Source organism: Rhinopithecus roxellana, chromosome 16 (genome assembly GCF_007565055.1).
Source record: "Rhinopithecus roxellana isolate Shanxi Qingling chromosome 16, ASM756505v1, whole genome shotgun sequence".
In the NCBI taxonomy this organism is placed as follows: Eukaryota; Metazoa; Chordata; class Mammalia; order Primates; family Cercopithecidae; genus Rhinopithecus; species Rhinopithecus roxellana.
In genome coordinates this window covers 46,665,745-46,693,653 of record NC_044564.1, presented here as the reverse complement: position 1 = coordinate 46,693,653, position 27,909 = coordinate 46,665,745, and the positions used below count along the sequence as shown (strand labels likewise).

The window sequence follows — 27,909 nt, the reverse complement described above, 5'->3', positions numbered from 1 at the left end:
CTCAGGGTATAAATGGAGTTGCAAACTTGTGGTCTAAGTCAAGAAATTCAGTATAAAAACCTTAGGCAACAACATATATGGTAGAATTGCCTTTGCTACCTCCCCTGGCAAGGTAAATGATGTATTGAGATTGCTTCTCAGATAAGGTGGTTGAAAATGATAGCAGTCTTAAAAAATGAGCAGTTTTCATAAATTTGTTGGTATTTTGCTCTATAGACAAAGAGTGGAGCTTATAGCTATCACGGCCATATCTCAATAAAAATGTGTTGCAACTTTTGTCTTGGGCATCCTTCCTTATTCCTTTTAGTATTCCACTTCTTTTCACACCATTTCCCACATGTTACATATTCTCAGTCTGCTCATCCAGTTCAGGCTCCCTTCCCTGGGAGGCTGTCTTCAGGTCAAAACTTTGCCAGTGATAAAGCTCCATTCAAAACTTATCTGCCAAATAGCCATTTTTACTTGAAGCCCTTCCCTTGGCTCAATGACAGTGCAAAAATTGGACAGTGGCATTTTAATCAAAGGAGTTGTTTTCTTCCTAGGTTAAACCATAGGGAATGTCTGCTTTCAACTCTTTTTGACCTGAAAAAAAAAAAGGCATTTTGTATGGCTTTTCCTATGTCATGGTGTCCTAGCTTGAGCATTGGAGCAAAGTCAGAAAATCTGAGCCCTTGCCTTATCTCTGTGGTTCACTGCTAGATAATGTCCAGAAAATTATTTCATGCCTTTGAGCTTCAGCTTCCTCATCTGTAAAAAGGAGAGTAACTACTTTGACTTTTTGCCAAGATTTTAAAGAGAACAAATGTGAAAGCACACACAATCACCATTTGCAAAGGGTAAAGTGGTAGATGGATGAAAGGAATAATGATCTGTAGTTATTTTTCCTTACATGCTAGCCTATTTAAAATGTATAAGCCTCCATGATAAGTGTGGCTGATAGTGGGGGAATGTAGATGATCTAGAGACACCTGTCAACCTACAATGTCAGCTTTATGTCATTGTGCCCTTTTCTTCTTTGGGGTTTATATGACTATAAGATTTTAAAAACAAAAACCTTATGGGACCATTTTATAATTTATGTTATATGAAATTTTAATTTTGCTATTTATAGTGGAAGGGAAAAAAGGAAGTGGAGTAAATAGGACATAGATCTCTAACCACTAAAATAAACCTGTGAGTAAATGCATTTTAAGCTCTCCAAGCAAATATATATATATATATATATATATACACACACACACACACACATACACACACATATGTAATCACTGATTTAAAAATATATAGAATCACACATATATATATATACATATAAAACCACTTGGCATTAAGGTTGTATAAAAATGTTGATTTTTGTTCAAGAATTTTAGAGTAGATGGAAATTTAATGTACTCAATGTAATCTCTATTTGGGAGGAGATTCTAGGGGGAATTAAAATTTGCATAGGAGTTTATTTGCCTGATTTAGTCCATCCAGAGGCTTCAGACGGTCTGGGAGCCAACTAAAGTTGTGTGGAGCAATGTAAAAGTCAGTACATGTGTTTCTTTTCCCCTGGGGAGGGACTCAATAATTTTCATCATATTCTCAAAGAAATTCTTATCTTACCAAATGTTAAGAACTAGTGATCTCAGTTTAACAAAACACGTAAAAATATGTTTTGTATACATGTTGAATTATTCAAATCTTCAGTGCTTAGTACTTTATTAATCTTGAAGTCCTAGAAAGTGAATAATTTGGCCGGGCATGGTGGCTCACGCCTGTAATCCCAGCACTTTGGGAGGCCAAGGTGGGCGGATTACGAGGTCAGGAGATTGAGACCATCTTGGCTAACATGGTGAAACCCCGTCTCTACTAAAAAATACAAAAAACTAGCCGGGCATGGTGGCAGGTGCCTGTAGTCCCAGCTACTCGGGAGGCTGAGGCAGGAGAATGGCGTGAACCCGGCAGGTGGAGCTTACAGTGAGCCAAGATCGCGCCACTGCACTCCAGCCTGGGCGACAGAGTGAGACTGCATCTCAAAAAAAAAAAAAAAAAAAAAAAAAAAAAAAAAAAAAAAAAAGAAAGTGAATGATTTAAACACTTGAACAAAAATAAAATTTAAAAAGAAATGATTTTCTGGTCATTAGAACAAACTTTTTATAAAATATGTCTTTTCGCTATTGCCTCTCCACTTCAACACTCATGATCATGTTTTGTTGCTCTCTATTCCCCCATCTCATTTTTTCTGGCTGCTGGGTTAAACTTCTTGTTTTTACAGAATGACTAAAAACATTGGTGATGATGGAGGTGGAGATGACAACACTTTCAATTTCAGCTGGAAGGTCTTTACTAGCTGGGACTACCTGATCGGCAATCCTGAGACGGCAGACAACAAATTTAATTCTATCACAATGAACTTTAAGGTAGATGTACCAACTTCAAAAGCCTGCTATTTGTATTTCTAAGAGTAAAATTGGAGGCGTTCCATCTGGTCCAGCTAGTGCAGTATCTTGACAATTTACATGAAAGATTAACTCATGATTTCTGCCTACCAGGATCTTGCCATGGTTCTGATTATAACTGGAAAATCTTCCATGACCCACAACAGCACTATTATCCCTTAAAGACTTCTCTTCTCTAAATCTGGTAATAAAATGATGTTACTGGATTGAAACAAGACCCATGAGTAATAGAATAAGATATTTAAAAAACTAGAACAATGTTCACTAATTATTTACAGGAATAAGCATAATATTTAAGTGACCCTAAAACATTATTTTGTAGTATTTTTTTAAAAAATTCACTGGAGGGCAACTTGCTTGGGTCCCCTTCCACGCTGTCGAAGCTTTGTTCTTTTGCACTTCGCAATAAATCTTGCTGCTGCTCACTCTTTGGGAAAAAAAAAAAATCACTGAAATGAAGATTTTTAGAATGAAGACTACCCTAATATCAGATCAATCACAGTTTGTTTGCAAGAATTCTTCCTTCTGTCTCTTACTTACCATCATTTGTTGGCAGTATTCACCTGGTTTGTAGAATCTGAAGTTTAGTTTACATTGTCATTCCTCACATTCTGATGATTGTAAAAATAACTTTTGAGGTGTTGATACTTTTAAAATGTAGCTAAGATATTCTATTTTGGGTTTTTGTTTGTTTGTTTGTTTGCATGGATACAGGAAGCTATCACAGAAGAAAAAGCAGCCCAAGTAGAAGAAAACGTCCACTTGATCAGATTCCTGAGGTTTCTGGCTAACTTCTTCGTGTTTCTAACACTTGGAGGGAGTGGATACCTCATCTTTTGGGCTGTGAAGCGATCCCAGGAATTTGCACAGCAAGATCCTGACACCCTTGGGTGGTGGGAAAAAAATGAAGTTCGTCTCTGCATGCTTTTTATGTGCTTAGAACCTGACATTTGTTTCTTTTGAGGGTTATGCTTCTTTGAGGGAACATTTAAAAAGGCCACACTTTACCTTTCACCTATCCTGCCCTTACAGTTAACCAACCCTGTTGCTCATTTCCATTCTATTCTAGTCTTATTTCTAAATCTGGACTGTCTGTTTTTCATTTTGTGACATGATGGAAAGTTAGAGTCAGAAAAGATATTAAAAAACACATAGGCCAATCATTTTGTTTTACAGATGGGAATGATGAATCTCAAGAGATTGCATTATATGTTTATGGTCACAGAGTTAGGAGAAGAGTCAGGGTGAGAACCTAGGAGTCTTGACTTCGAGTCCAAGGTTCTTGTTGCTTTCTCTGCAAATCCTTCATCTGTCATTAAAAGATCAAATTGTTGCCTGAATTTTTTGAAGCAGCCATGATAAAGCCACTGATTCCTATGTTGAATCTTCCTGGAAACACTCAGATTGCTTCTCCACCTTTGGGCATGTCTGGGCTTCCCTCTGTTTTCATTAGAAGCCTAACTGCAATATCTCCATCTCCATTTCCTCCTGCCCTGTACTTTACTTCCTCTTCCTCTAAATGCTATTCAAATGAAGAAGGCCAGCTCTTTTCCAGGAATTAAACATTATGACCACAATTTACCTTTAGAGTATCTGCCCATTTAGTGGATCAGAGAAAGGAGGTTAGACATAGATCATTTAGAATCAGAAAATCATTGGTCATGAGTTGTTGCTAGAGTCTGTTCCCGTTCATAAAATGTTTGTGTGTATGATGTGACGTCATTTTGAGCTTGGGCATTTTCAAAGTATGTGCAGATTTAGGCTGTGGGAAGTGTAGACTTCCCACACTGAGACTTTTGCAGAACAGTATAGATCAAAAGAATTAAAATATGTCTTCATAAGCACAGAATTTTCTAAAAAATCTTGGACAGCAAATGATATAATCTACTTACAGAAAAAGATTCCAAATAACATTCTAAGTATTTCAGAAGTGGTACCAATAGAGATGGGACTAGATATTTTAAAGACTTTCATACACAGTCATGTCATAAAAACTTGTAAAATATAAGTCATTTAGTAGAGGGATTTTATTTATTTAAAATAAAAAATGGAGGAACACCTCAAAGCATTTACTAAGTTTGCTTTCAAAATGGTCTCATAATTGTAATAGTACATGGAGGCAACATTATCATGCAGCTTTGGTCCATTATTTATATTGGTTATCTTTTTGTGCAAATAAACCATACTAAAGGATGGGTAGTTGATTATCAATAAAATAACTATTCTTTGTAAGAACCTCTTTAACATCTATTTTAGGGATCCTCTGAGTCCTAGGGGCCAATGAAGGTAATAATGGAGATTCGTGATTAACTTTACAAATTTGATGAAACCAAATTTAAATTTGCCTTGTATAAGCTTGCACAGATCTGCCAAATTTTCTTTACATTAGTCTAAAATTATAGCATGCTGATTTTGTATTATGGCATGCTGAGATTTGGATCCTGTTGGTCATACTTATATAATATTTTAATAAAAATGACAAAAATCTCATAGCAATTGTTTTCTAAATATAGCCTGGTGGTTATTATAATTATTCACACCACGAAGTCCACAGGAGAAAATAGGAAATATTTAGTGGTGATAGTTTGATTCAGGTATTTGGGAAAGGAGATAGTCACCAGAGTTACCTAAAATCGGTATTTCCGCATTAGAAAATTAATACGTGTTTTGGATTCTTTTTATTGACTTCCTTTAGCCAAATAATATCATCATAAGGTTGCCAAACATCCAGGAAATAAGAAGCACATGTTTCCTACTTTTCTTGTTTCTATTCTGTCTTCTCCCTCTCTCCCTCCTCTTCCCACCCCTGCATTATTCTCTTGTCTCTGAAATTATAGTCCCTTATTTCACTTTTGAAAGTTTTCTACATTGGCTTCCATAACATTATGTCAAGTGTTCTCCATTTGTTTCTCTGAGTGTCTTCTCTTTCCTTTAATAAAACTCATTTTTTTTGGCCTTAAAAGTTTACATTTGTCAAAATTCAATATTTAGGCGTAGGTCCATCTCAGGGAATTCATCCATTCTAACTGATTAAACTAGCCCATATGCTGATGATTGTCACATTAGAATTTTCAGTTTGAACCTCCTCCTCAAGCTGATCATTTTCCATTTCTTTTGGAAATCTTGTTGTGAAGTGCGTCACCATATCAGAATCAGTTACCACATAAAACAATATGTGTTCTCTGTGTAGAGACTGATGTAAATTGCCGCCTTCACTATACCAGGAAACAGACTGTTACTACTGGCACGTACACACACTCAGTCACATGCCTATCCTGAGAATGTGAGTTGAATATTGTCCTTGTCATTTTATTGAGATCAAATTCTAAACATGCTTAAAATAATCATTTTTGGTCTTAAAAAAGATCAAAGAAGCCTTGTATAAGCTTGCACAGGATCTGCCAAATTTTCTTTACATTAGTCTAAAATTATAGCATGCTGATTTTGTATCATCTTCCAAAATTCTGGCAAAAAGCAATAATAACTTTAAACACGATTAACTTAGTTTCTCCCTTGTGCCTCCTTGTAGATGAACATGGTTATGTCCCTCCTAGGGATGTTCTGTCCAACATTGTTTGACTTATTTGCTGAATTAGAAGACTACCATCCTCTCATCGCTTTGAAATGGCTACTGGGACGCATTTTTGCTCTTCTTTTAGGCAATTTGTATGTATTTATTCTTGCATTAATGGATGAGATTAACAACAAGGTAAGCCTTGTGTCTGGATTGTCCTTGCCATAAGAGTGTTGTTCAATTCCTAGTCTCACGTTTGCCAAAAATGCCTTTGAAATCTCTATTGTCTTCATTTTCGTTTCTATCTTTTTGCTTTCTAGATTGAAGAGGAGAAGCTAGTAAAGGCCAATATTACCCTTTGGGAAGCCAATATGATCAAGGCCTACAATGCATCATTTTCTGAAAATAGCACTGGACCACCCTTTTTTGTTCACCCTGCAGATGTACCTCGAGGACCCTGCTGGGAAACAATGGTGGGACAGGTAATGCCCCCAACAGAAGTGTATGGCAATTAGTAGATTAAAAAAAGAGAGTCAATATCTCTTCCATAAGACTGTCTTTTTAAAAATTGCTTATTGGTAAAAATAGTTAAGATTTGTTGAATGTTGGCTGTGTGCTGGCTCTGAATTTCATGTATATTATCTCATGCTTTTGCAAATCTATCCTTTGAGGTAAATACTATTTGTATGCCCCCTTTACAGTTGTATATAAAGGAAGGACAGTTGAAAATGGTGCAAAGAGATGTTTACTATCTGTGTTATACTAAAGCACTCGATTTAGATAAAGGCCAAAGCAAATATTTAAATGAAACTCTATTTAGTGTTACTTGTTTGCTGTAAAACAAAACAAAACAAACAAACAAAAATAGAGTCTTGGGGGTGGCCAAGACAGCAGAATAGAAGCAGCTAAAGTGCTTGGCTCTCATGGAGAGGAATAGAAGGGGTGAGTAAATATAGCACCTTCAACTGAAACATCCAGGTACATGCATTGGATCTAATCAAGGAAACAACTTGACCCACGGAGAGCAGAGAAAAGCAAGGCAGGGTGACACCCCACCTGGTAGTGACATGAAGCCAAGGGATCGTCCTCTGCCCAGGGAAGTTGTGAGTGAATGCATGACCTTGGGAACCCATGCTACTCCCATGGATCTTTGGAACCTTGTGTCAGGAGATCCCCTCAGGAACCCACTCCACCTGGGCCTTCAGTCTGACACACAGAGCTAATGTGGAGTCTCAGCAGAGCAGCCACTTAAGCACATGCAGAGACCCGGGAGCTTTAGATACCTGGGCTTTTCCTTTTCGGGCTTCCTGTCAAAAGTAGCTACACCTCTGGCAAAACAAGAGGTTAGAACCCCCCAACCACACCCCTTAGAAAAGGGGCTGAATCCAGTGACAGTCTGCAGGCCCCACTTCACAGCACCTCACAGAATGAAACCCACTGGCTTACAACTCCAGCCAGTCACTGGTAGAAGTGTTACACCTCCCTGAGACAGAGCTCCTGGGGGAAGGTGTGGGCCGTCATCTTTGCCGTTTGGTTGACTTGGCCATTCCATCCTTCAGGCTTCAGAGACTCCAAGCCAACCAGGGGCTGAAGCAGACCCTGAGCACAGCATAGCTGCTCTATGAAAACGTGGCCAGACTGCTTTTTCAAGTGGGTCTCTGATCCCATTCCTCCTCACTGGGTAGGACCTCCTAACTGGGGTCTCCAACCACCTCCTACAGGTGTGTTTGGGCCAGCAACGGGTCTGTACATTTCTGGGATGGAGCTCCCAGAGGGAGGGGCGGGCTGCCATCTTTGCTGTTTCATAGCCTTCATTGTTGCTACCTCCAGATAATAAAACATCTGAAGTGACTAGGGACTGATGTGGGGTCCCAATATACTGCAGCAGCCCTATGAAAAAGTGACCAGACTTTTACATGGGTGTCCATTCCCATATCTCCTCACCAGACAGGTCCTCCAGGCCTCCAGCTATACTCTGCCAGAGTTATTGATCAAGTAGCAGCTTTCTAACTCCCTGGACAGGATCCCCAGGGGCAACTGAAAGCCTCTCTGCCATTACCTCTGCAAGGCAGAGGCAGTAGAACTGTTAGAACCCTTGCCTTCAAGGCAAGGCAGTAGAACTGTTAGAACCCTTGGACTAACAAAAGAACAAAGACCCTAAGTGCCTCACCCATACCTCCAACAAGCTGCAGTTGACTCCACCTTCTGATTGTCACCAGACAGGGAACCCCGAGCTTGGAGCTACAACATAGACTATCCATCCTGGGCTAATTGCAAGGAGTAATTGCTGACCTACATCTCAATGGGGTGTAGCCCCCAGGAGACAAGCAAAAGACCCTTGGCCATAACCATGCTAAGGTATCTTCTTCTGCTGCCGCCAAGTTGGAGAAGAAACGTAACACTGAGATTGCCCCAGAGCTGAAGGGGCAGTCCAGGAGTGCCGAGTCATAATCTATAGCCAGCTCTCAACAGGGAAAGAAATCTACACTTTCAGAGCATTGAGAGGGAACATGCCTACAACAGTGAGGAAACAGGGGAGCCACAAAACCAAACAAGAGTCTACCAACTGACCAATATGCCTAAGTGCCACCTACTGGATCACATTCCCCAAAGCTTCAACACCAAAAATACCTCACTAACTTACCTCCCTCTGAAACCAAAGACAAGTTGTCAGTTTCAAATAAAGACCCTGCGTAAAGTCTGGCCCTATGAAAACTTCCAGGAAAGATGTCTATTGACTGTATTCAATCTACATTGCAGTCAAAGGAACACCTACACACAGAGATGAGAAAGAACCAATGCAAAAACTCTGGTAACTCAAATGACCAGAGTGTTGTATGTCCTCCAAACAACCACACCAGTTCTCCAACAAGAGTTCTTAACGAGTCTGAGCTAGCTGATATGACAGAAATAGAACTCTGACTATGGAGAGGAATGAAGATCATTGAGATTCAGAAGAATGGCAAAACCCAATCCAAGGAAACTAAGAATCACAATAACACAATACTGGAGCTTAAAGACAAAGTAGCTGGTATAAAAAAAGAAACTAATAGGTCTCATAAGGCTGAATAAAACAATACCAGAATTTCACAATGTAATCACAAGTATTAACAGTAGAATAAACCAAGCTAAGGAAAGAATCTTAGAACCTGAAGACTGACTCTTTGAAATAAGACAGTCAGATAAAAATAAAGGAAAAAGAATAAAATGGGAAGAACAAAACCTGCAAGAAGTATGGGATTATGTAAAGGCCAAATCTATGAATCATTGGCATCCCTGAAAGGGAGGGGGAGAAAGCAAACAACCTGGAAAACATATTTCAGGATATTGTCCATGAAAACTTCCCCAACCTTGCTAGAGAGGCAAATTTGCTACCAGTCCTTGCTAACAGTCAAATTTAGGAAATACAGAGAATTCCTGCAAGATTCTATGCAAGAAGATCATCCCCAAAACACATACTTGTCTGGTTTTTTCAGGTCAAAATGAAAAAACGTTACAGGCAGCCAGAGAGAAGGGGTAGGTCACCTACAAAGAGAACTCCATTTGGCTAACAACAGATGTCTGAGCTAAAACCCTACAAGTCAGAAGTGATCAGGGGCCTATATTCAACATTCTTAAAGAAAAAAAACCTTCAACGAAGAATTTCATATCCAGCCAAACTAAGCTTCCTAAGCAAAGGAGAAATAAGATACTTTTTGGGCAAGCAAATGTTGAGGGAGTTTGTTACTACCAGACCTGCCTTACAAGACATCTTGAAAGGAGCACTAAATAGAGTAAGGAAAGACTACTACCAGCTAATACAAAAGCACACTTAATTACACAGACCAGTGACACTGTAAAGCAACCATACAAACAAGCCAGCATAATAATCAGTGAACAACACAATGACAAGATTAAATCTACACATATCAATACTAATCTTGAATGTAAATGGGCTAAATGCTCCATTTAAAAGACACAGAGTGGCAAGCTGGATAAAAAAGCAAGACACAATCGTATGCTCTCTTCAAGAGACCCATCTCATGCTTAATAACACCCATATGCTAAAAATAAAGGGATGGAAGAAAATCTGCCAACCAAGAGAAAACAGAAAAAAACGGGTTACTTTCCCAATTTCAAGAAATCCCTCAAAAAACAAAAAACAAAACATACACACACAACAAAAACAGACTTCAAACCAACAAAGTTCAAAAAAGGCAAAGAAAGGCATTACATAATGGTAAAGGGTTCAATGAAACAAGAAGACCTAACTATCCTAAATGTATATGCACTCAATACCAGAGTACCCAGACTCATAAAGCAAGTTCTTAGAGACCTACAAAGAGACATAGGCTACCACCACCCAGTAATAGCCCAGGCCCTGATGAATTCACAGCTGAATTCTACCAGATGTACAAAGAAGAACTGGCAATATTCCTACTGAAGCTATTTCACAAAATTAAGGAGGAGGAGGAACTTCTCCCTAACTCATCCTATGAGGCCAGTATCATTCTGCTACCAAAACCTGGCAGAGACACAATGAAAAAAGAAATATTCAGGCCAATATCATGAGGACCATCAATTCAAAAATCTTTTCAACAAAATACTTGCAAACCAAATCCAGCAGCACATCAAATGGCTAATCCACCACAATCAGGTAGGCATCGTCCTTGGGATGGAAGGTTGGTTCAACATACGCAAAACAATAAATGTGATTCATCACATCAACAGAAATAGAGACAAAAACCACATGCTTATCTCCATAGATGCAGAAAAAGCTTTCAATAAAATTCAACACCCCTTCAAGTTAAAAACTCCCAATAAACTAGGTATTGAAGGAACATACCTCAAAATAATAAGAGCCATCTATGACAATCCATAGCCAAAATCATAATGAATGGATAAAGCTGAAAGCATTCCCCCTTGAAAACCAGCACAAGACAAGGATGCCCTCCCTCACCACTCCTATTCAACATAGTATTTGAAGTTCTGGCCAGGGCAATTAGGCAAGAGAAAGAAATGAAGGATATTAAAATAGGAAAAGAGGGAGTCAAATTATCTTTGTTTGCAGATGACATGATCCAATATCTAGGAAACCCCATTGCCTCAGCCCAAAAGCTTCTTAAGCTGATAAGCAACTTCATCAGTCTCAGGAAACAATATCAATGTGAAAAATTGCTAGCGTTCCTATACACCAACAACAGGCAAGCAGAGAGCCAAATCATGCATAAGCTCACATTCACAATTGCTACAAAGAGAATAAAATACTTAGGAATACAGCTAACAAGGGAAGTGAAGGACCTCTTCAAGGAGAACTACAAACCACTGCTCAAGGAAATCAAAGAGGACACACACAAATGGGAAAACATTCCATGCTTATGGATAGGAAGAATCAATTTTGTTAAAATGGCCATACTGTCCAAAGTAATTTGTAGATTCAGTGCTATTCCCATTACACCAAGATTGAAATTCTTCACTGAATCAGAAAAACTATCTTAAAATTCACGTGGAACCAAAAAAGAGCTCATATAGCCAAGACAATCCAAAGAAAAAAGAATAAAGCTGGAGGAATCACTCTACTTGACTTCAAACTATACTATAGGGCCACAGTAATCAAAACAGCATGGTACTGGTACAAGAACAGACACATAGACCAATGGAACAGAATAGATAACTCAGAAATAAAACCACACACCTACAACAATCTGATCTTTGACAAACCTGACAAAAACAAGCAATGGGGAAAATATTCCCTATTTAATAAATGTTGCTGGGAGAACTAGCTAGCCATATGCAGAAAATTGAAACTAGACCCCTTCTTTACACCATATACAAAAATTAACTCAAGATAGGATTAAAGACTTAAATGTAAAACCCAAAACTATAAAAACCCTAGAAGAAAATCTAGGCAGTATCATTCAGGACATAGGCACAAACAAAGATTTCATGACAAAAATGCCAAAAGCAATTGCAACAAAAGCGAAAATTAACAAATGGGATCTAACTAAACTAAAGAGCTCCAGTAAAGCAAAAGAAACTATCATCAGAGTGAACAGACAACCTACAGAATGGGAGAACATTTTTGCAATCAATCTATCTGACAAAGGTCTAATATCCAGAGTCTACAAGGAACTTAAACAAATTTACAAGAAAAAAACCTGAATCCCATTAAAAAGTGGGCAAAGAACATGAACAGACACTTCTCAAAAGAAGACATACATTCGGCAAACAAGCATACAAAATAAAGCTCCATATCACTGATCGTTAGAGAAATGCAAATCAAAACCACAATGGGATACCATATCACACCAGTCAGAATGATTAGTAGTAAAAAGTGAAAAAATAATATGCTGGCAAGGTTGCAGAGAAAGAGGAATGTTTATACACTGTTAGTGGGAGTGTAAATTAGTTCCACCATTGTGGAAAGCAGTATAGCGATTCCTCAAAGAGCTAAAAGCAGATCATTCAACCCAGCCATTCCATTAGTGGGTATATACCCAGAGGACTATAAATCATAAAGACACAGGCATGCAAATGTTCTTTGCAGCACTATTCACAATAGCAAATACATGGAATCAACCTAAATGCCCATCAATGACAGATTGGATAGGAAAAATGTGGTATATATATATATATACCATGGAATACTATGCAGCCATAAAAAAGAATGAGATCACGTCTGTTGCAGAAAAATTGATCTATTATCCTTAGCAAACTCATGTAGGAAAACCAAATACTACATGTTCTCACTTATGTGGGAGCTAAATTATGATAACTCATGAATACAAAGAAGGAAACAACAGACACTGGGGTCTACTTGAGGGTGGAGGGTGAGAGGAGGGAGAGGAGCAGAAAAGATAGCTATTGGGTCCTGGGTTTAATATCTGGGTAATAAAATAATCTGTACAACAAACTCCCATGACACAAATTTACCTATGTAACAAAGCTTCACATGTACTACTAAACCTAAAAAAAAGGTTTTTTTTTTTTTTTTAATAGATAGATTATTTGGGGAGTACACATTAAGAAATTTTAATAATGTCAATTTTTGTTAAATAATTTTCCCTTAAGAGAAATACAATACTATTTTAAATCATTTGTTTTCACGATGATTTTGTAAATAACCCCAGCCCAAAACTAGCCATACTTTACCAGAGAAAAGAAATAATGTTTCATATGGCTTTCTATCCCTTAAGGGAAACCAAGACAAATAAAACCAAACAAAACTCAAGAAAAAAAATCTACTTCTGATCTCTTATTTTTATACAACTCCAATTTATATTTTGAAAAGCTTTTATGATTTTATGTAGTTAGAATTGATATTCCTAATGTGTAGCCCATAAAGTGATTTTGGGGTTTCAAATTATCATTGAGAACAGCCTTTGTCATAAAGCTTCTGTATATTAGACAACAGTTGAGTTTAGTACTGAATGTAGTCGTTGTGAAATTATTTGAATAATTTTTTACTGCATTTTTTTGTAAGATAACATAAAAAATGAAAGACTGGCATTAGTTTTATAAAATTCATATAATTTAAACAAATATGTAAATCATATCTTCAGCCTCAATCAGATGCTCATCAAACTTAAGCCAATCAAGATTTCAGCTGTGAAAGAAAAAAATAAGGGAAGTGTGTATAATGTTAGACATATATCATTAATTACTGAGTACAAAAATTATGGTATAATTGGGAATTCTATTTTACTTTATTTGTTAAGCTTTCAGGAACTAGGTTTTTTTAAAACCTGTCTGTAGTGATTTTCCTTGCTTCATCATCTTTTCTTACTGCCATTTGTAGTTGGATTTCCCCCTTATCTTTCACCTTCCTTTCTCCATGGAAGCATTAAGCTCTAGTGGGAAAGTCTGCAGAAGTGGGCCAAGGGAAAAGGGGTTGTGGTTCTGACTGGAATTGTGATTAGGCAGATGGAATCTCTGGGAACAAAAAGAACATATAGGACCTAACAAATCTGAGTGTGGTAAGGTCTGGCCTTTAAGAGATCAATATCTGTATCCATGCATCTAAAATTTCTATTCTTTAATTGCTTAAAAAATACGCCTACAAAAATAGTAAAGGCAGGTGCTTTGCATGTAATGTTAGAGATGCACCCTAATTCATTGTTCTGTGAGAGTATTGCAGATGTTTCCTCTTCTCCTCCATGGATACCCTCTGCTTTGATTCTCTCTAAGGATGCTATGAGACTAAAAGCACTTATTGTTTTGAATATAGGATAATGTGATTGCTCCTTTACTTCTGCAGATTCCCAAGCAGTCATTCAGTTTCATCCCCACTGGATTTGATAGGTGGGCAGCAGAGCCATTCCTCTTTAAAGCTATATCCTGAGGTCTCCACTTTGGGGAAGGGGAGAAGGCAACAGCTGAAGATAACCACAACAATGGCTAATGTGCCAAGTATTTCCTCCTCAAATTTTTACGTTTCACTCTGAGATACGTTATATTATTATTCCCATTTTATACATAAGAAGACTGAGACTTAGGTAATTTGCTCAAGATCTCTGAGAGAGTCAATGACAGGAGCCTCAATTTAGCCTACATAGTCTGCTTACAGCGTTTGTGTCTTTGTTCATAGTGCTAAATTGTCCCCTAGTTAGCATCAGCACACAATCCCCAAACTCCTGCCTGCAATGTCTATTTGGTAGTCCTTTATGATGTTCCTTGCCTATTGTTTTCCCTTTACCTATTAATAAATTATTCCTTTAGCTTTATTGATCAAAGCTGCATTTTAACTAATGTCATGTGTGCAAAGTTTTTAGGTGCAGAGTATGGGGTTTAGCAGGAGGCCTGTGTGGGGGCTGTGCTCCGCATCCTGACAAGCATACAAGGAACTAGGATGATATCCTTGAGATTGGCTGGGCTACCATTTTTTGGATTCCCTTTCTTTTAAAATATATTTTCCTATGGTATATGAATAAACATTTAATATTTTTAATACAATGTATAAGAGGAACCCACCCGTGATAGTTAATGTGGGTTCTTTTCTATTTCCCTCAGTGTCAGCTGGTTTGAGAAATAAAGGGAAAGAGTATAAAAGACGGAAATTTTAAAGCTAGGTGTCTGGGAGAGACATCATATGTCGGCAGGTTCCATGATGCTCCCTGACCCATAAAACCAGCAAGATTTTATTAGCGATTTTCAAAAGGGGAGGGAGTGTATGAATAGGGTGTGGGTCACAGAGATCACATGCTTCACAAGGTAAGAGAATATCACAAAGTAAATGGAGGCAGTGTGAGATCACAGGACCACAGGACTGGGCGAAATTAAAATTGCTAATGAAGTTTCAGGCATGCAATTTCATTGATAACATCTTATCAGGAGACAGGGTTTGAGAGCAGACAACTTGTGTGACCAAAATTTATTAGGTGGGAATTTCCTTGTCCTAATAAGCCTGGGAATGATACAGGAGACTGGGGCTTATTTCATCCCTTTGGCTTCGACCGTAAAAGACAGCCACCTCCTCAGGGGCCATTCATAGGCCTACCCTCAGTGGTGCATTCTTTTTCTCAGGGATGTTTCTTGCTGAGAAAAAGAATTCAGCATTATTTCTCCTATTTGCTTTTGAAAGAAGAGAAATATGGCTCTGTTCTGCCCAGCTCACCGACAGTCAGAGTCCAAGGCCATCTCCCTTGTTCCCTGAACATTGCTGTTATCCTGTGCCTTTTTCAAGGTGCCCAGATTTCATATTGTTCAAGCACACATGCTCTACAAACAATTTGTGCAGTTAACACAATCATCACAGGGTCCTGAGGCGACATACATCCTCCTCAGCTTATGAAGATGATGGGATTAAGAGATTAAAGTAGACAGGCATAAGAAATCACAAGGGTATTGATTGGGGAAGTGATAAGTGTCCATGAAACCTTTATAATTTATATTCAGAGATTGCAGTAAAGACAGGCATAAGAAATTATAAAAGTATTAATATGGGGAACTAATAAATGTCCATGAAATCTTCACAACTTATGTTCTTCTGCCATGGCTTCAGCCAGTCCCTCCATTCGGGGTCCCTGACTTCCTGCAACAAGAGTGTTTGAATCCCCTTCAGATATTTTATGTGAAAGTTAGGTCATTGCTTGGGAAAGAATAGAATTTCAACCTTTGGGATGAGGATGCTTAAGAGGATGTGGAAGACTTCCAAACCACTCTGAAATGTTTTCTTATCTGAGGAAGTCTTCTAGGCCTGGCAGTAGAAACCTAAAAATATTCCTCATAGCCTTCCTCTAATTGATGCTAGTTATTTGAATCTCAGCTCAACATTGCCTAGAAAGGGTGGGCATAGAGGCATGTATCTGTAGTCCCAGCTACTCAGGTGGCTGAGACAGGATTGCTTGAGTCCAGGAGTTCCAGGTCAGCCTAGGCAACATAGCAAGACCCCTGTCTCTAAATACATACATACATACATACATACATACATACATACATACATACAAAGAACTGCCTCAGGAAAGGAAAGGAGACGAGTAGGAAGGAAAAAAAATTGTGTCCAAAAATAATCACAGGAATACTATCAATCATTTATTCATTTTGTATTTATTGAGTGCATGGTAATTGCTGGGCATTGTGTTAGATACCAGAGATACACTGGGGAACAAATATGGGTCAAAAATTGTAAATTTACAATGGTAACAAGCACTACAGGGATGAAATGCATAGGCCCTTGAAACTTTTTATAGGGAGTTTACCCTTGTCAGGGAGTTGAGAGAGACTGCTAAATTAGTGATATTGTAGGGATGCATAGTTGCTGGCATAAACTGAGTCAAGAAACAGGTGTAGCAAGAGTGATTGAGTAGAGTAAGACCAAATACAAAGGCCCTGTGGCCTGGAGGAGTGTGAAGTTTGAGGGTCTAAAAGAAGGCCAGTGAGGCTGGACCAGAGAAGACAAATATAAACACAGAAAAGAGAAGAGAAATGCAAAAAAGAATATGGATAGTTAGACAGGGGTCAGATTACGCAGAAACTTTCAGATTATGCAGAAACATTTCACTCTCTTGCTCCACTTTTCTACTCCGGTTGTTGCAGCAAATAACTGCCTGTAGCTGTTACCTGATGGCATCTAGACTGTTCTGCACAGATATTCTCACCTTTACCCCAGCATTCTCTGCAGTCACCACATGGAGCATTAATACTCTATGGCGCCATCCTTAACTAATGGGAAATGAGAGCTGGTGGATAAATATGCCCCTCTTCTGTCTCTTGAGTGGGCAATTCTGAGGTTCATTCTATATGTCTACTAAGTGGGTCCCCAGAAGGATTAAGACCCACTTACCTTAATAGTGATAGCTTGTAACACACCTTGGTCTCCTGCACTATTTTATTCTTCCCATTCCCCTCTCCTGTTCTCTGAAATTACATCCCAAAAAGTGCTACTGCTTAAAAGCCCTTGTCCCAGGGGAGAGGGAGAAACAAAGCTGAGGCTGTCTCTTATATTTACATACTTAAGTTTCAATTAAGTTTTTGTTTGCATTGTATTTATTTGTAGCTAACATATTTATGGCAGATGATATGTCCATCTTCCATTTATAATAGTAACAACACCTTATAAAAATAAACTATATTGAAGTTAAAAGAAATATCAGGTAAGTAATAATTCACATTTTACTTGGATATGGCAAGGTTTGTGAAGATTGTACATGACAGCACGGGATTTAGGAAACACTCTTCTGAGGTGTGAAGCTAGAACTCAACCTAACAACTCCTAGTTAAATGATTCTTTACCTTAAGAGATAATTCTTATTCACTAGTTACTTTAGAGGGGAGTCTATATAGGTAGCTGGAAATAAAAACCAAAAGATTTCTCAGATGGAATAGCACTAGTACTTCTGGCAAAATATATCCTGTTAGATGTTCAATGTCTTCAGCTGTAGGGCATGAATTACTGAGAAGGAACAGAAAGGGAAGTGCAAACATGAGCTATCATGAAAATGTGTAATTGTATGTCTATTTTTATATTTCTTGCCTGTTGCCATATGGGAAAATAGTGAACTTCCCTTGTAATCCATAGCACACACACTTTGCACTTTGCACATAAATTTAAGCCCACCTGAATTTGAATCCAACTGAGATAACCAGTTTCTAATTTTCCATATTTTTTCCTTTCATATACATGTTATGAAATACATACACATAATATGTATATATACATAGAGTCTCTGTTAACAAATGAGTTCATACCACATATACTGTTTTGGAAATTTTAAAAAAACATATTTCCTATTAGAGCATAGCATTTTTTGTACCTTTAAAACAACTTTGTTGAGCTACAATTTACACATAATATAGTTCACCCATTTAAAATACATGATTTGAAAATTAACAAAGTTATTGAGGATATGAACTTAGCGCTGGATCAAGTGAGCCTAACAGATATCTACAGAACTCTCCACCCAAAAACAACAGAATATATAGTCTTCTCAGTACTACATTGGACTTGCTCTAAAATTGATTATATGATTGGAAGTAAAACACTCCTCAGCAAATGCAAAATAACTGAAATCATAACACAGTATCTCAGACAACACAACAGTCAGATTAGAAATCAAAATTAAGAAACTCACTCAAAACCACACAACTACATGGAAATTGAACAATTTGCTCCTGAACGACTCCTGAGTAAATAATGGAATGAAAGCAGAAATCAAGATGTTCCTTGAAACTAATGAGAATAAAGACACAATGTACCACAATCTCTGGGACACACTTAAAGCAGTGTTAAGAGGGAAATTTATAGCACTAAATGCCCACATCAAAAAACTAGAAAGATCTCAAATTAACATCCTAACATCACAACTAAAAGAACTAGAGAACCAAAAGCAAACAAACCCCAAAACTAGCAGAAGATAAGAAATAACCAAGATCAGAGCAGAACTGAAGGAGATAGAGACACAAAAAACCCTTAAAAAATTCAACAAATCCAGCAGCTTTTTTTTTTTTTTGGAAAAAATTAGTAAAATAGATAGACCACTAGCTAGATTAATGAAGAAAAAGAAGAATCAAATAAACACAATAGAAAATGACAAAGGGGATATCACCACTGATCCCACAGAAATACAAACAACGAACAGAGAATACTATAAACACCCCTTTGCAAATAAACTAGAAAACCCATAAGAAATGAATAAATTCCTGGAAACATACACCTTCCCAAAACTGAACCAGGGAGAACTTAAATCCCTGAATAGACCAGTAACGAGTTCTAAAATTGAGGCAGTACCAAATAGCCTACCAACCAAAAAAAGCCCAGGATCAGATGGATTTACAGCTGAATTCTACCAAAGGTACAAAGAGGAGCTGGTACATTTCTTCTAAAACTATTCCAAACAATTGAAAAGAAGGGACTCCTCCCTAATTCATTTTATGAGGCCAGCATCATCCTGATACGAAAACCTAGCAGAGATAAAATGAAAAATGAAAACTTCAGGCCCAATGAACATCAATGCGAAAATTCTCAATAAAATATCAGCAAACCAAATCCAGCAGCACATCAAAAAGCTTATCCACCATGATCAAGTTGGCTTCGTCTGTGGAATGCAAGGCTGGTTCAACATACACAGATCAATAAACATGACCTACAGAACTAAAGACAAAAATCACATGATTATCTCAATAGATACAGAAAAGGCCTTTGATAAAATTCAACATGCCTTCACGTTAAAAACTCTCAATAAACTAGGTATTGATGGAACATACTTCAAAATAATGAGAACCATCTATGACAAACCCACAGCCAATATTATACTGAATGGGCAAACCTGGAAGTGTTCCCCTTGAAAACTGTCACAAGACAAGGATGCTGTCTCACACCACTCCTATTCAACATACTATTGGAAGTTCTGTCCAGGGCAATCAGGCAAGATAAAGAAATAAAGTGCATTCAAATAGGAAGAGAGGAAGTTAAATTGTCTTCGTTTGTAGATGACATTATCCTGTATTTAGAAAACCCCATCATCTCAGCCTGAAAGCTTCTTAAGCTGATAAGCAACTTCAACAAAGTCTTAGAATACAAAATCAATGGGCAAAAATCACAAGCATTCCTATACACCAACAACAGACAAGCAGAGAGCCAAATTATGAATAAGCTCCCATTCACAATTGTTACAAAAAGAATAAAATACCTAGGAATACAGATAGGAACTCTTCAAGGAGAACTACAAACCACTGCTCAATGAAATCCGAGAGGACACAAACATATGGGAAAACATTCCATACTCATGGATAAGAAAAATCAATATTGTGAAAATGGCCATACTGCCCAAAATAATTTATAGATTCAATGCTATTTCCATTAAAGCACCATTGACATTCTTCACAGAATTAGAAAAAAGTATTTTTAAATTCATATGGAACCAAAAAAGAGTCCTTATAACTGAGAAAATCCAAAGCAAATAGAACAAAACAGGAGGTGTCACACTACCTGACTTCAAACCATACTACAAGGCTATAGTAACAAAAACAGGGAGACAGACCAATGGAATAGAATAGAGAACACAGAAATAAGATCGTACACCTGATCTTTGACAAACTTGACAAAAACAAGCAATGGGGAAAGGATTTGCTGTTTAATAAATGATGCTGAGAAAACTGGCTAGCCTATGCAGAAAATTGAAATGGGACCCTGTCTATACACCTTATACAAAAATTAACTCAGGATGGATTAAAGGCTTAAATACAAAACCCAAAACTATGAAAATCATAGAAGAAAATCTAGGCAATACCATTTAGGACATAGGCATGGGCAGAGATTTCAAGGTGAAAACATCAAAAGCAATTGCTACAAAAGCAAATATTGACAAATGGGAATTAATTAAACTAAAGAGCTTCTGCACAGCAAAAGAAACTATCATCAGAGTGAACAGACAACCTACAGAATGGGAGAAAATTTTTGCAATCTATCCATCTGACAAAGATCTAATGCCCACAGTCGACAAAGAACTTGAACAAATTTATGAGAAAAAACATACAACCCCATTAAAAAGTGAGTGACGGTGGCTCAAGCCTATAATCCCAGCAATTTGGGAGTCCGAGACAGGTGGATCACGAGGTCAGGAGATCGAGACCATCCTGGCTAACACGGTGAAACCCCGTCTCTACTAAAAAATACAAAAAACTAGCCGGGCAATGTGGCGGGCGCCTGTAGTCCCAGCTACTCGGGAGGCTGAGGCAGGAGAATGGCGTAAACGTGGGAGGCGGACCTTGCAGTGAGCTGAGATCCGGCCACTGTACTCCAGCCTGGGCGAAAGAGCAAGACTCCGTCTCAAAAAAAAAAAAAAAAAAAAAGTGAGTGAAGAACATGAACAGACGCTTCTCAAAGAAGAGATTCACGCAGCCAGCAACCATATGATAAAACACTCAACATCACTGATCATTAGAGAAATGCAAATCAAAACCACAATGAGATACCATCTCACATCAGTTAGAATAGTGATTATTAAAAAGTCAGGAAACAACAGATGCTAGTGTGGCTGCAGATAGATAGGAAGGCTTTTATACAGTTGGTGGGAATGTAAATTAATTCAACCATTATGGAAGACAGTGGGCAATTCCTTAAAGACCTAGAACCAGAAATAACATTTGGCCCAGCAATCCCATTACTGGGTACATACCCAAAGGAAAATAAATTATTCTGTTATAAAGATACATGCCCACGTATGTTCATTGCAGCACTATTCACAATAGCAGAGACATGGAATCAACCCAAATGCCTATCAATGATAGACTGGATAAACAAAATGTGCTATATATACACTGTAGAATACTATGCAGCCGTAAAAAGGAATGAGATCATGTCCTTTGCAGAGACATGGATGGAGGTGAAAGCCATTATCCTCAGCACACTAACACAGGAACAGAAAACCAAACGCCACATGTTCTCACTCATAAGTGAGAACTGAACAGTGAGAACACATGGACACAGGGAGGGGAACAACACACACTGGGGCCTGGTGGTGGGTAAGGGAGAAGCGAGACCATCAGGAAAAGCAGCTAATGCATGCAGGACTTAATACTTAGGTGATGGGTTGATAGGTGCAGCAAACCATCATGGCACATGTTTACCTATGTAACGAACCTGCATATGTACCCCAGAACTTAAAATAAAAAACAAGACATAAAAATTTTAAAAAAATACACAATTCAGTGGGTTTCTAATATATTCACAGTTATGTATCCAGCATCACGATAGCATTTTGTTTTAAGAGCTTACAATATACCATTGTGCAGACATTTAATTTCTTTTATTTAATTCGTCCCCCAAGCATATTTTAATTTTTCCATTTTTAATCTGGAAGAAGCAGTACTTTCATGATTGTATGCATAGATTTGTGCACATGTGCGTATATTGCTGTCATAGGCATTTCTAAAAGTGGATTTTCTTGGTCAAGCTCCAGACACTTTAAAATGTGATGGATCTTAACAAATTTCTTCCCAACGTTGTGCCCAGTTTAACTTCCCCATCAGTTTATGCTCGTGCTAGTTTACCACACTCACCAATATGAAGAAGCATGGATTTTGCATTTATCACTCTGTGAGGCAACAACTCATCGCTTTCATTTGCATTTTTATTATGTGGGGTTTAGGTATTTTTCAGTTTTAATGGACTGTTTGCATATATTCTTCTGTGAATTTTTAATTTGTGACTTTTGCTCGTTTCTTTCTTTATTTCTTTATTGGATTGCCCACCTATATTCATACTGATTTGTAAAAGCTTTTAATGTGTTAGCAATACTCACCCTCTATCATATATGTTGCAAGCACTTTTTCCACATTTGTCTTTCAAGTCTGTAGTCTGTAAATAGTGCTATTCACCACATAAAATTTTAAACTGCTGTGTGGCCAATATTTTCCTGTTTTTGGTTCTTGTACCATGCTCATAACATTTCTCAGTAAGAAGAAAACTTTTGATTTGGTAAATGGGACATAATTATTTTTAAAGTAATAAAGTCGGGGTGAAATATTTTTTATTTACTTGATATGACTAGTTGTTTTCTTCTTTTGCCATTAATTGCAGTCTTCAAGCCAATGCTTCTTTAGAAACATGACAGATTTAATACCAACACTAGGACCATTTGAAGACAGAGCTGTGTGTTTTAATAGAGATAATATCTCAACAGGAGTTTGTGCGGCTGACAGTCTCTGATGTTCTGACCACCTACGTCACAATCCTCATCGGGGACTTTCTAAGGGCATGTTTTGTGAGGTTTTGCAATTATTGCTGGTGCTGGGACTTGGAGTACGGATATGTAAGTATGATGTTACTTTTGCTCTTGTAAGTTTTTCCTTTGTAATTCATCATTTACGCACACTATATAGGAGAAAGGCATCATAGAGTTTAGTGGATGGGATCACCTTTTTAGGTGCCAATAAATGACGTCCAATGAGTACATTTATAATGCAGAGAAGGTCAGACTTGAGTATCATGGTTTACAATATTCTAGTAAAATTAACACAAAATAGCATAAGCAATGGACCTCAACTTGTTAGTTGAAATGTTGAACTCAGTAAATCTTGGCCCTGTAGCCCACCTTCTCCCTATAAAATTACTAGCATTTCTAGAAGCAGGGAAAGGTGGCTAATATCAACTGCATATTCTAATATGCCTTTGAATTCTACTAAATTCCTGGATACTATCATGTGCCAGTCACTGTGCAGTAGATGCGGGGGATAAAAGTATTTGATAAATATGGTACTTGCTTCACAAAGTTCACAGTCTAATAAGAGCTTGACAGAGACACAAGCAAGAGACTGCAGAAGGCTCAAGGAAGGCCTAGTTTGCTGTCATGCATCTGGCAAGTGGTGGAGCTGAATTCTGGCAGGGGCGGCTTCTTTTCCTGAAACAATGGCTCGGGTTTCTCAAAACCACACTGGTGCTGACTCCATCACCAGCTTTCCCTCTATGCTCAACCGCAGGTCCCCCAACAAAGTCTGAGGACAACAGCACAGTCATCACTCAGTGACTAGCACATCGCCTGGTTTCCACTGTCCTCCTTTGCAGTCAAACTGGCTTCATTCATCCCGGAAAATAGGACCTGGGGGGTTGGTAGTACTCATTTGCTTAAAATCTTCCAGTGACTTCTCAAGTACTTAGAATGATTTCCAAATCCCTTTCTAGGCCTTCAGTACCCTGGATGATCTGCTTCTTTTCTTTCTTTCTCAAGTCATTTGCTACCACTTTTGCTCTTGCTTTGTAAAGTTCACAAACGTGGGCTGCTTTTTAGGCCCAAACGCAAGATGGTCCTTACATTTGTAATTGCTGTTTCTCCCGCAGGGGATGCTGTTGCCCTAGAACTAGGAATGGCTGGTTTTTTCTTGTCGTTAAAGACTCAGCTATTATGTTACCTCCTTAGAGCTCTTCTCTGACCACCTATTCTAACGTAGCTAATCAGGCACTGTTTATATCAACACACTGTTCTGTTTTCTTCATAAGATGTGCATCTATTTGACATTACTCTTGTAAAATGTACTCATGGTCTATCTCCCTTTGTTAGAATGGATACTCTATGAAAACAGAGGCCCTGACCTCTGTTATTTGAACTGTGTGAGTCACGTAGCAGGCAACATGTCTTGACTGGCTGTTTGAATGTTGAACCTCCTCATTTTTGCACCATCAAGGCAGCACTGTCTATTGCCAGAACTCTGCCACCTTCGAAGCACGTGCCCATGGAGTCTCAGTGTAATGTTTTTGAGTTATTGAACCAGTAATGCTTCTCTCCTCACCGGTGAGGGAATATCCTTTACAGCTGATCTTCTATTTCTTTTATCTCCTGCCCTCTAGTCTCTAGATAAGTCCTACAGTTAGGACTATTTTCAAGATTTCAGGCTAGGTCTGTCTGGCTGTCTGACTTTGAGATGGTACCTTTTATGAGGTAATCTCCATCACCCTCATTGAAAGTGCCTCCTTGGACTGGCCAAAAGCAGTTAGGTAATGCTCTTTGGTGAACGACAGTGAGGTAATGGCTATAGATACAGGATGCTCTTGTGTTGCTTTCCCATTCTTTGCTATGAGGTATTCAGCTGGCTTGGTTTCATTTCTATTTTCCTTGCCTGATTCAGCTCCTCTGAGGCAGACATAAAAATTGCCATTTCTTCCTTAGACCATTGCTTGGCTTGTGCTTACCTTTTATCCCTTGGCTGCTTTCTTCTTAAGTGGCAGAAAATCTGACTGCAAATAGGAAGTCAATATTACATGACCTGGATGCATAAAAGCTGTAATTAAATGACTGTAATTTATTATTTATTGACTGCTGACAGTGTTCCTGGGTTAGTACAAAGTACAGGGAAAAATACAAGTTCCTGTTTTAGGTCACAGAGAAGGAATTTTCTCCCACGTTACCTTTGGAAGGTTCAAAAAAGCTCTGTCAGAATCAAAACAAGTTTTAAAACATTAATGATGGATGATGAATCTTTGATGTAGATCCCATTGTCATTGACTTACCAAATGGATAACTTATATGAGTGAGAGCCTACTAGGTGCAAGCTATTATGAACAAACTCTGTGCTAGGTGATAAAGTAATACAGGGATGTAGAAGATGTAGATTTACGTAGAGGTTGCAAATGTGGCCTGCAGGGTGGATTCAGCTAATGGTTATTTTTGTGTGGTATGCCCAGTGGTGGTGTTTGTTTTTGTTTCATTTTTTATGAGCTAATATTTTAAAATGAGAGCTTTTACATAAAAACACATGGATTTCTTGTTTTTCTTGAAAGCCTGGCAAAATTAAGTCTGTATTCCCACTAGGGAGAAATTGGCTAGAGTTGAGAAACCACCGCCATCTGCAGTTGGGATATTCCTTCTCCAGTTCCTCATACTCTTCACCACTCTTTTCTCTTGCAAACTCCCAGTATCAATAGAGAAATCAATTGTATGGCCCTTTGGAAGAGAAAGTGTGTGTGTGTGGGTGCGTGTGTGTGTGTGTGTCTGTGTGTGTAAGAGAGAGAGAGACAGGCGTGCATCAGTAGAAATGCAGACATGGAGGAGGAGACATTTGAACTAAGTCTTAAAGGATGATCAGGATTTCAAGAGATGAAAGGAGGAGTTTCTGGTGGAGGGACAATTATAAGACAGGGTCCCAGAGCTAGACAGTGTGGACAATCCAGGTATAAATTAAAAAAACTAAAATGAGGCTGTTTTAGAGCAGAAAACGTTGATAAGAAGGTTTCTCTGCTATTCTCCTAGACCTGCTAATCAACAATATGGTTTCAGAAAGTACCTGTCATGAAGGGAAGGACAACCTGAGATGGGCAGAGGAGATACTTGAGAATTCTGTCAGAAATAAAATATAAAAACGTGATCCTTTCTGATACACACATGCACGCACACGTACACACACACACAAAGCACATTTTTTTCTTCTGAATTCCAAAAATAATGCCAGTTTATTGTAGAAAATTTGGAAAATATAACAAAGCTAATATGAAAATAAAAATCATAGATAATCTCTGCCACTAATGAGATGAATTATTTGGATTGTTGAATCAAATAGTATTAGATAACAAGTACTACATATTTATATATAGTAACATAGATTTCTGTAAATATACACATATATACATTTGTATATGTATATATGTATGTGTGTAAACAGATAGATAGTAGACTGATTACCTGCTTTTGTTTTTTTTACCTAACAGTGATCATTTCCCAATACTATTAACTGTTGTTTTGTCACATACCTTTTAAATGGTTGTATAATATTCTGTATGTGGATGTAGTATAATTAATCTAATTAGTTTTAATTTGCTTTAAGTTGAACTGTCTATTCTTTTGATAATAAGTGTGATGACATTTCATTATATCTGTGTAAATAAGTATCTTCATAGATAAATCATAGTGGGTGCATAAATTATTTTCTTATGATAAATTTCTCTGAGTTGAATTGCTCAGTCACAGAAGAGGGCTTTAAAAAAGCCTATTCATTTTTATTGCAACAGCCTCTGTAGAAACTCTGCAGATTTCAGCATTAGATTCAGAGGTCTATAGAATGCTAAAGTTAGGTGGATTTTGACACAACCAATTGTAATGCTTATATTTAATATATGAAAAATTGCATCTGTGAATTGAAATGAGGTTCCTAAGTATATGTAGCCAGAGAATAATAAGGACAATGAAGTATACTTCTGGACAAAATTATTATGTTAAATGTACTGAATTATATACTGGCTCTATCTGAGTAAGTTGGGGTAAAAGGGATTGTGAATATTTTTCAAGACATAAATTTATGGTCATAGTGTTATCACAACAAACCTATGGAGATTAACTAAGGTGGGAAAATTTCTGGCTTGGAGCAGATTGCTACCCCAATGTAAGTTAATGTAATGTAAGTTAATATCTCCCAAGGCTTCTCTGAGCACAGTTCTCAGTGTTTCAGAAGAGTTCATGGGGAGTAGAATAATTTGTCCCTAGGAAGGATTTTAACTGCTCTAATTTAATACAAAGTGTGGCCTCTTGTAAACTCTGGGTTTTCTATAACAGTTCAATGCAGAATATCTTTATCTTTACTTCAGTTTTCGTTGACACCATTCTTACTATTTACCAACAAAGCAAGTAAAGAATATTCAGGAAGACATAGAATTAGATTCAGGGCATGATGGGGTAAGGGAATGTTCAATCAACTCAGCATGGTGTTCACAGTTGCATTTTTCAGGTGATCACTGCTCACTCATGAGAGCGGAACAGCGATGGGAGACTGCTTTAAAGTCTGATGAAGGGTGCTCAAGATTATCCATAAATAAGAGGCATATAATTGACTGACTACCTGAGTGGATTCCCAATCATATTACATTGTATTATATTACATCTCAATGTACTGCTTATTTACTGCAATGTATCAGAAACTCTACAATGTACTTTACGTATATTATTCCATGTGCTCATACATATACAATAAGCAATGTACTGCTTATTTACAGCAATGTATCAGAAACTCTACAAAATACTTCACATATATTATTCCATGTGATCGCACCAGCAA

The 27,909-nt window shown here is 37.8% G+C and overlaps 1 protein-coding gene across 1 annotated transcript in view; it reads left to right on the top strand.

The window, feature by feature from the left end:
- Positions 1 to 27,909, top strand: part of TMC1 (transmembrane channel like 1) — a 180,364-nt gene that overhangs the window by 126,768 nt on the left and 25,687 nt on the right. Inside the window, exons 11-15 of the mRNA XM_010375850.2 lie at positions 2,258 to 2,402; positions 3,156 to 3,350; positions 5,971 to 6,150; positions 6,276 to 6,437; positions 23,055 to 23,183. Coding sequence (XP_010374152.1) covers positions 2,258 to 2,402; positions 3,156 to 3,350; positions 5,971 to 6,150; positions 6,276 to 6,437; positions 23,055 to 23,183 — 811 coding nt within the window. The remainder of the gene's footprint in view (positions 1 to 2,257; positions 2,403 to 3,155; positions 3,351 to 5,970; positions 6,151 to 6,275; positions 6,438 to 23,054; positions 23,184 to 27,909) is intronic.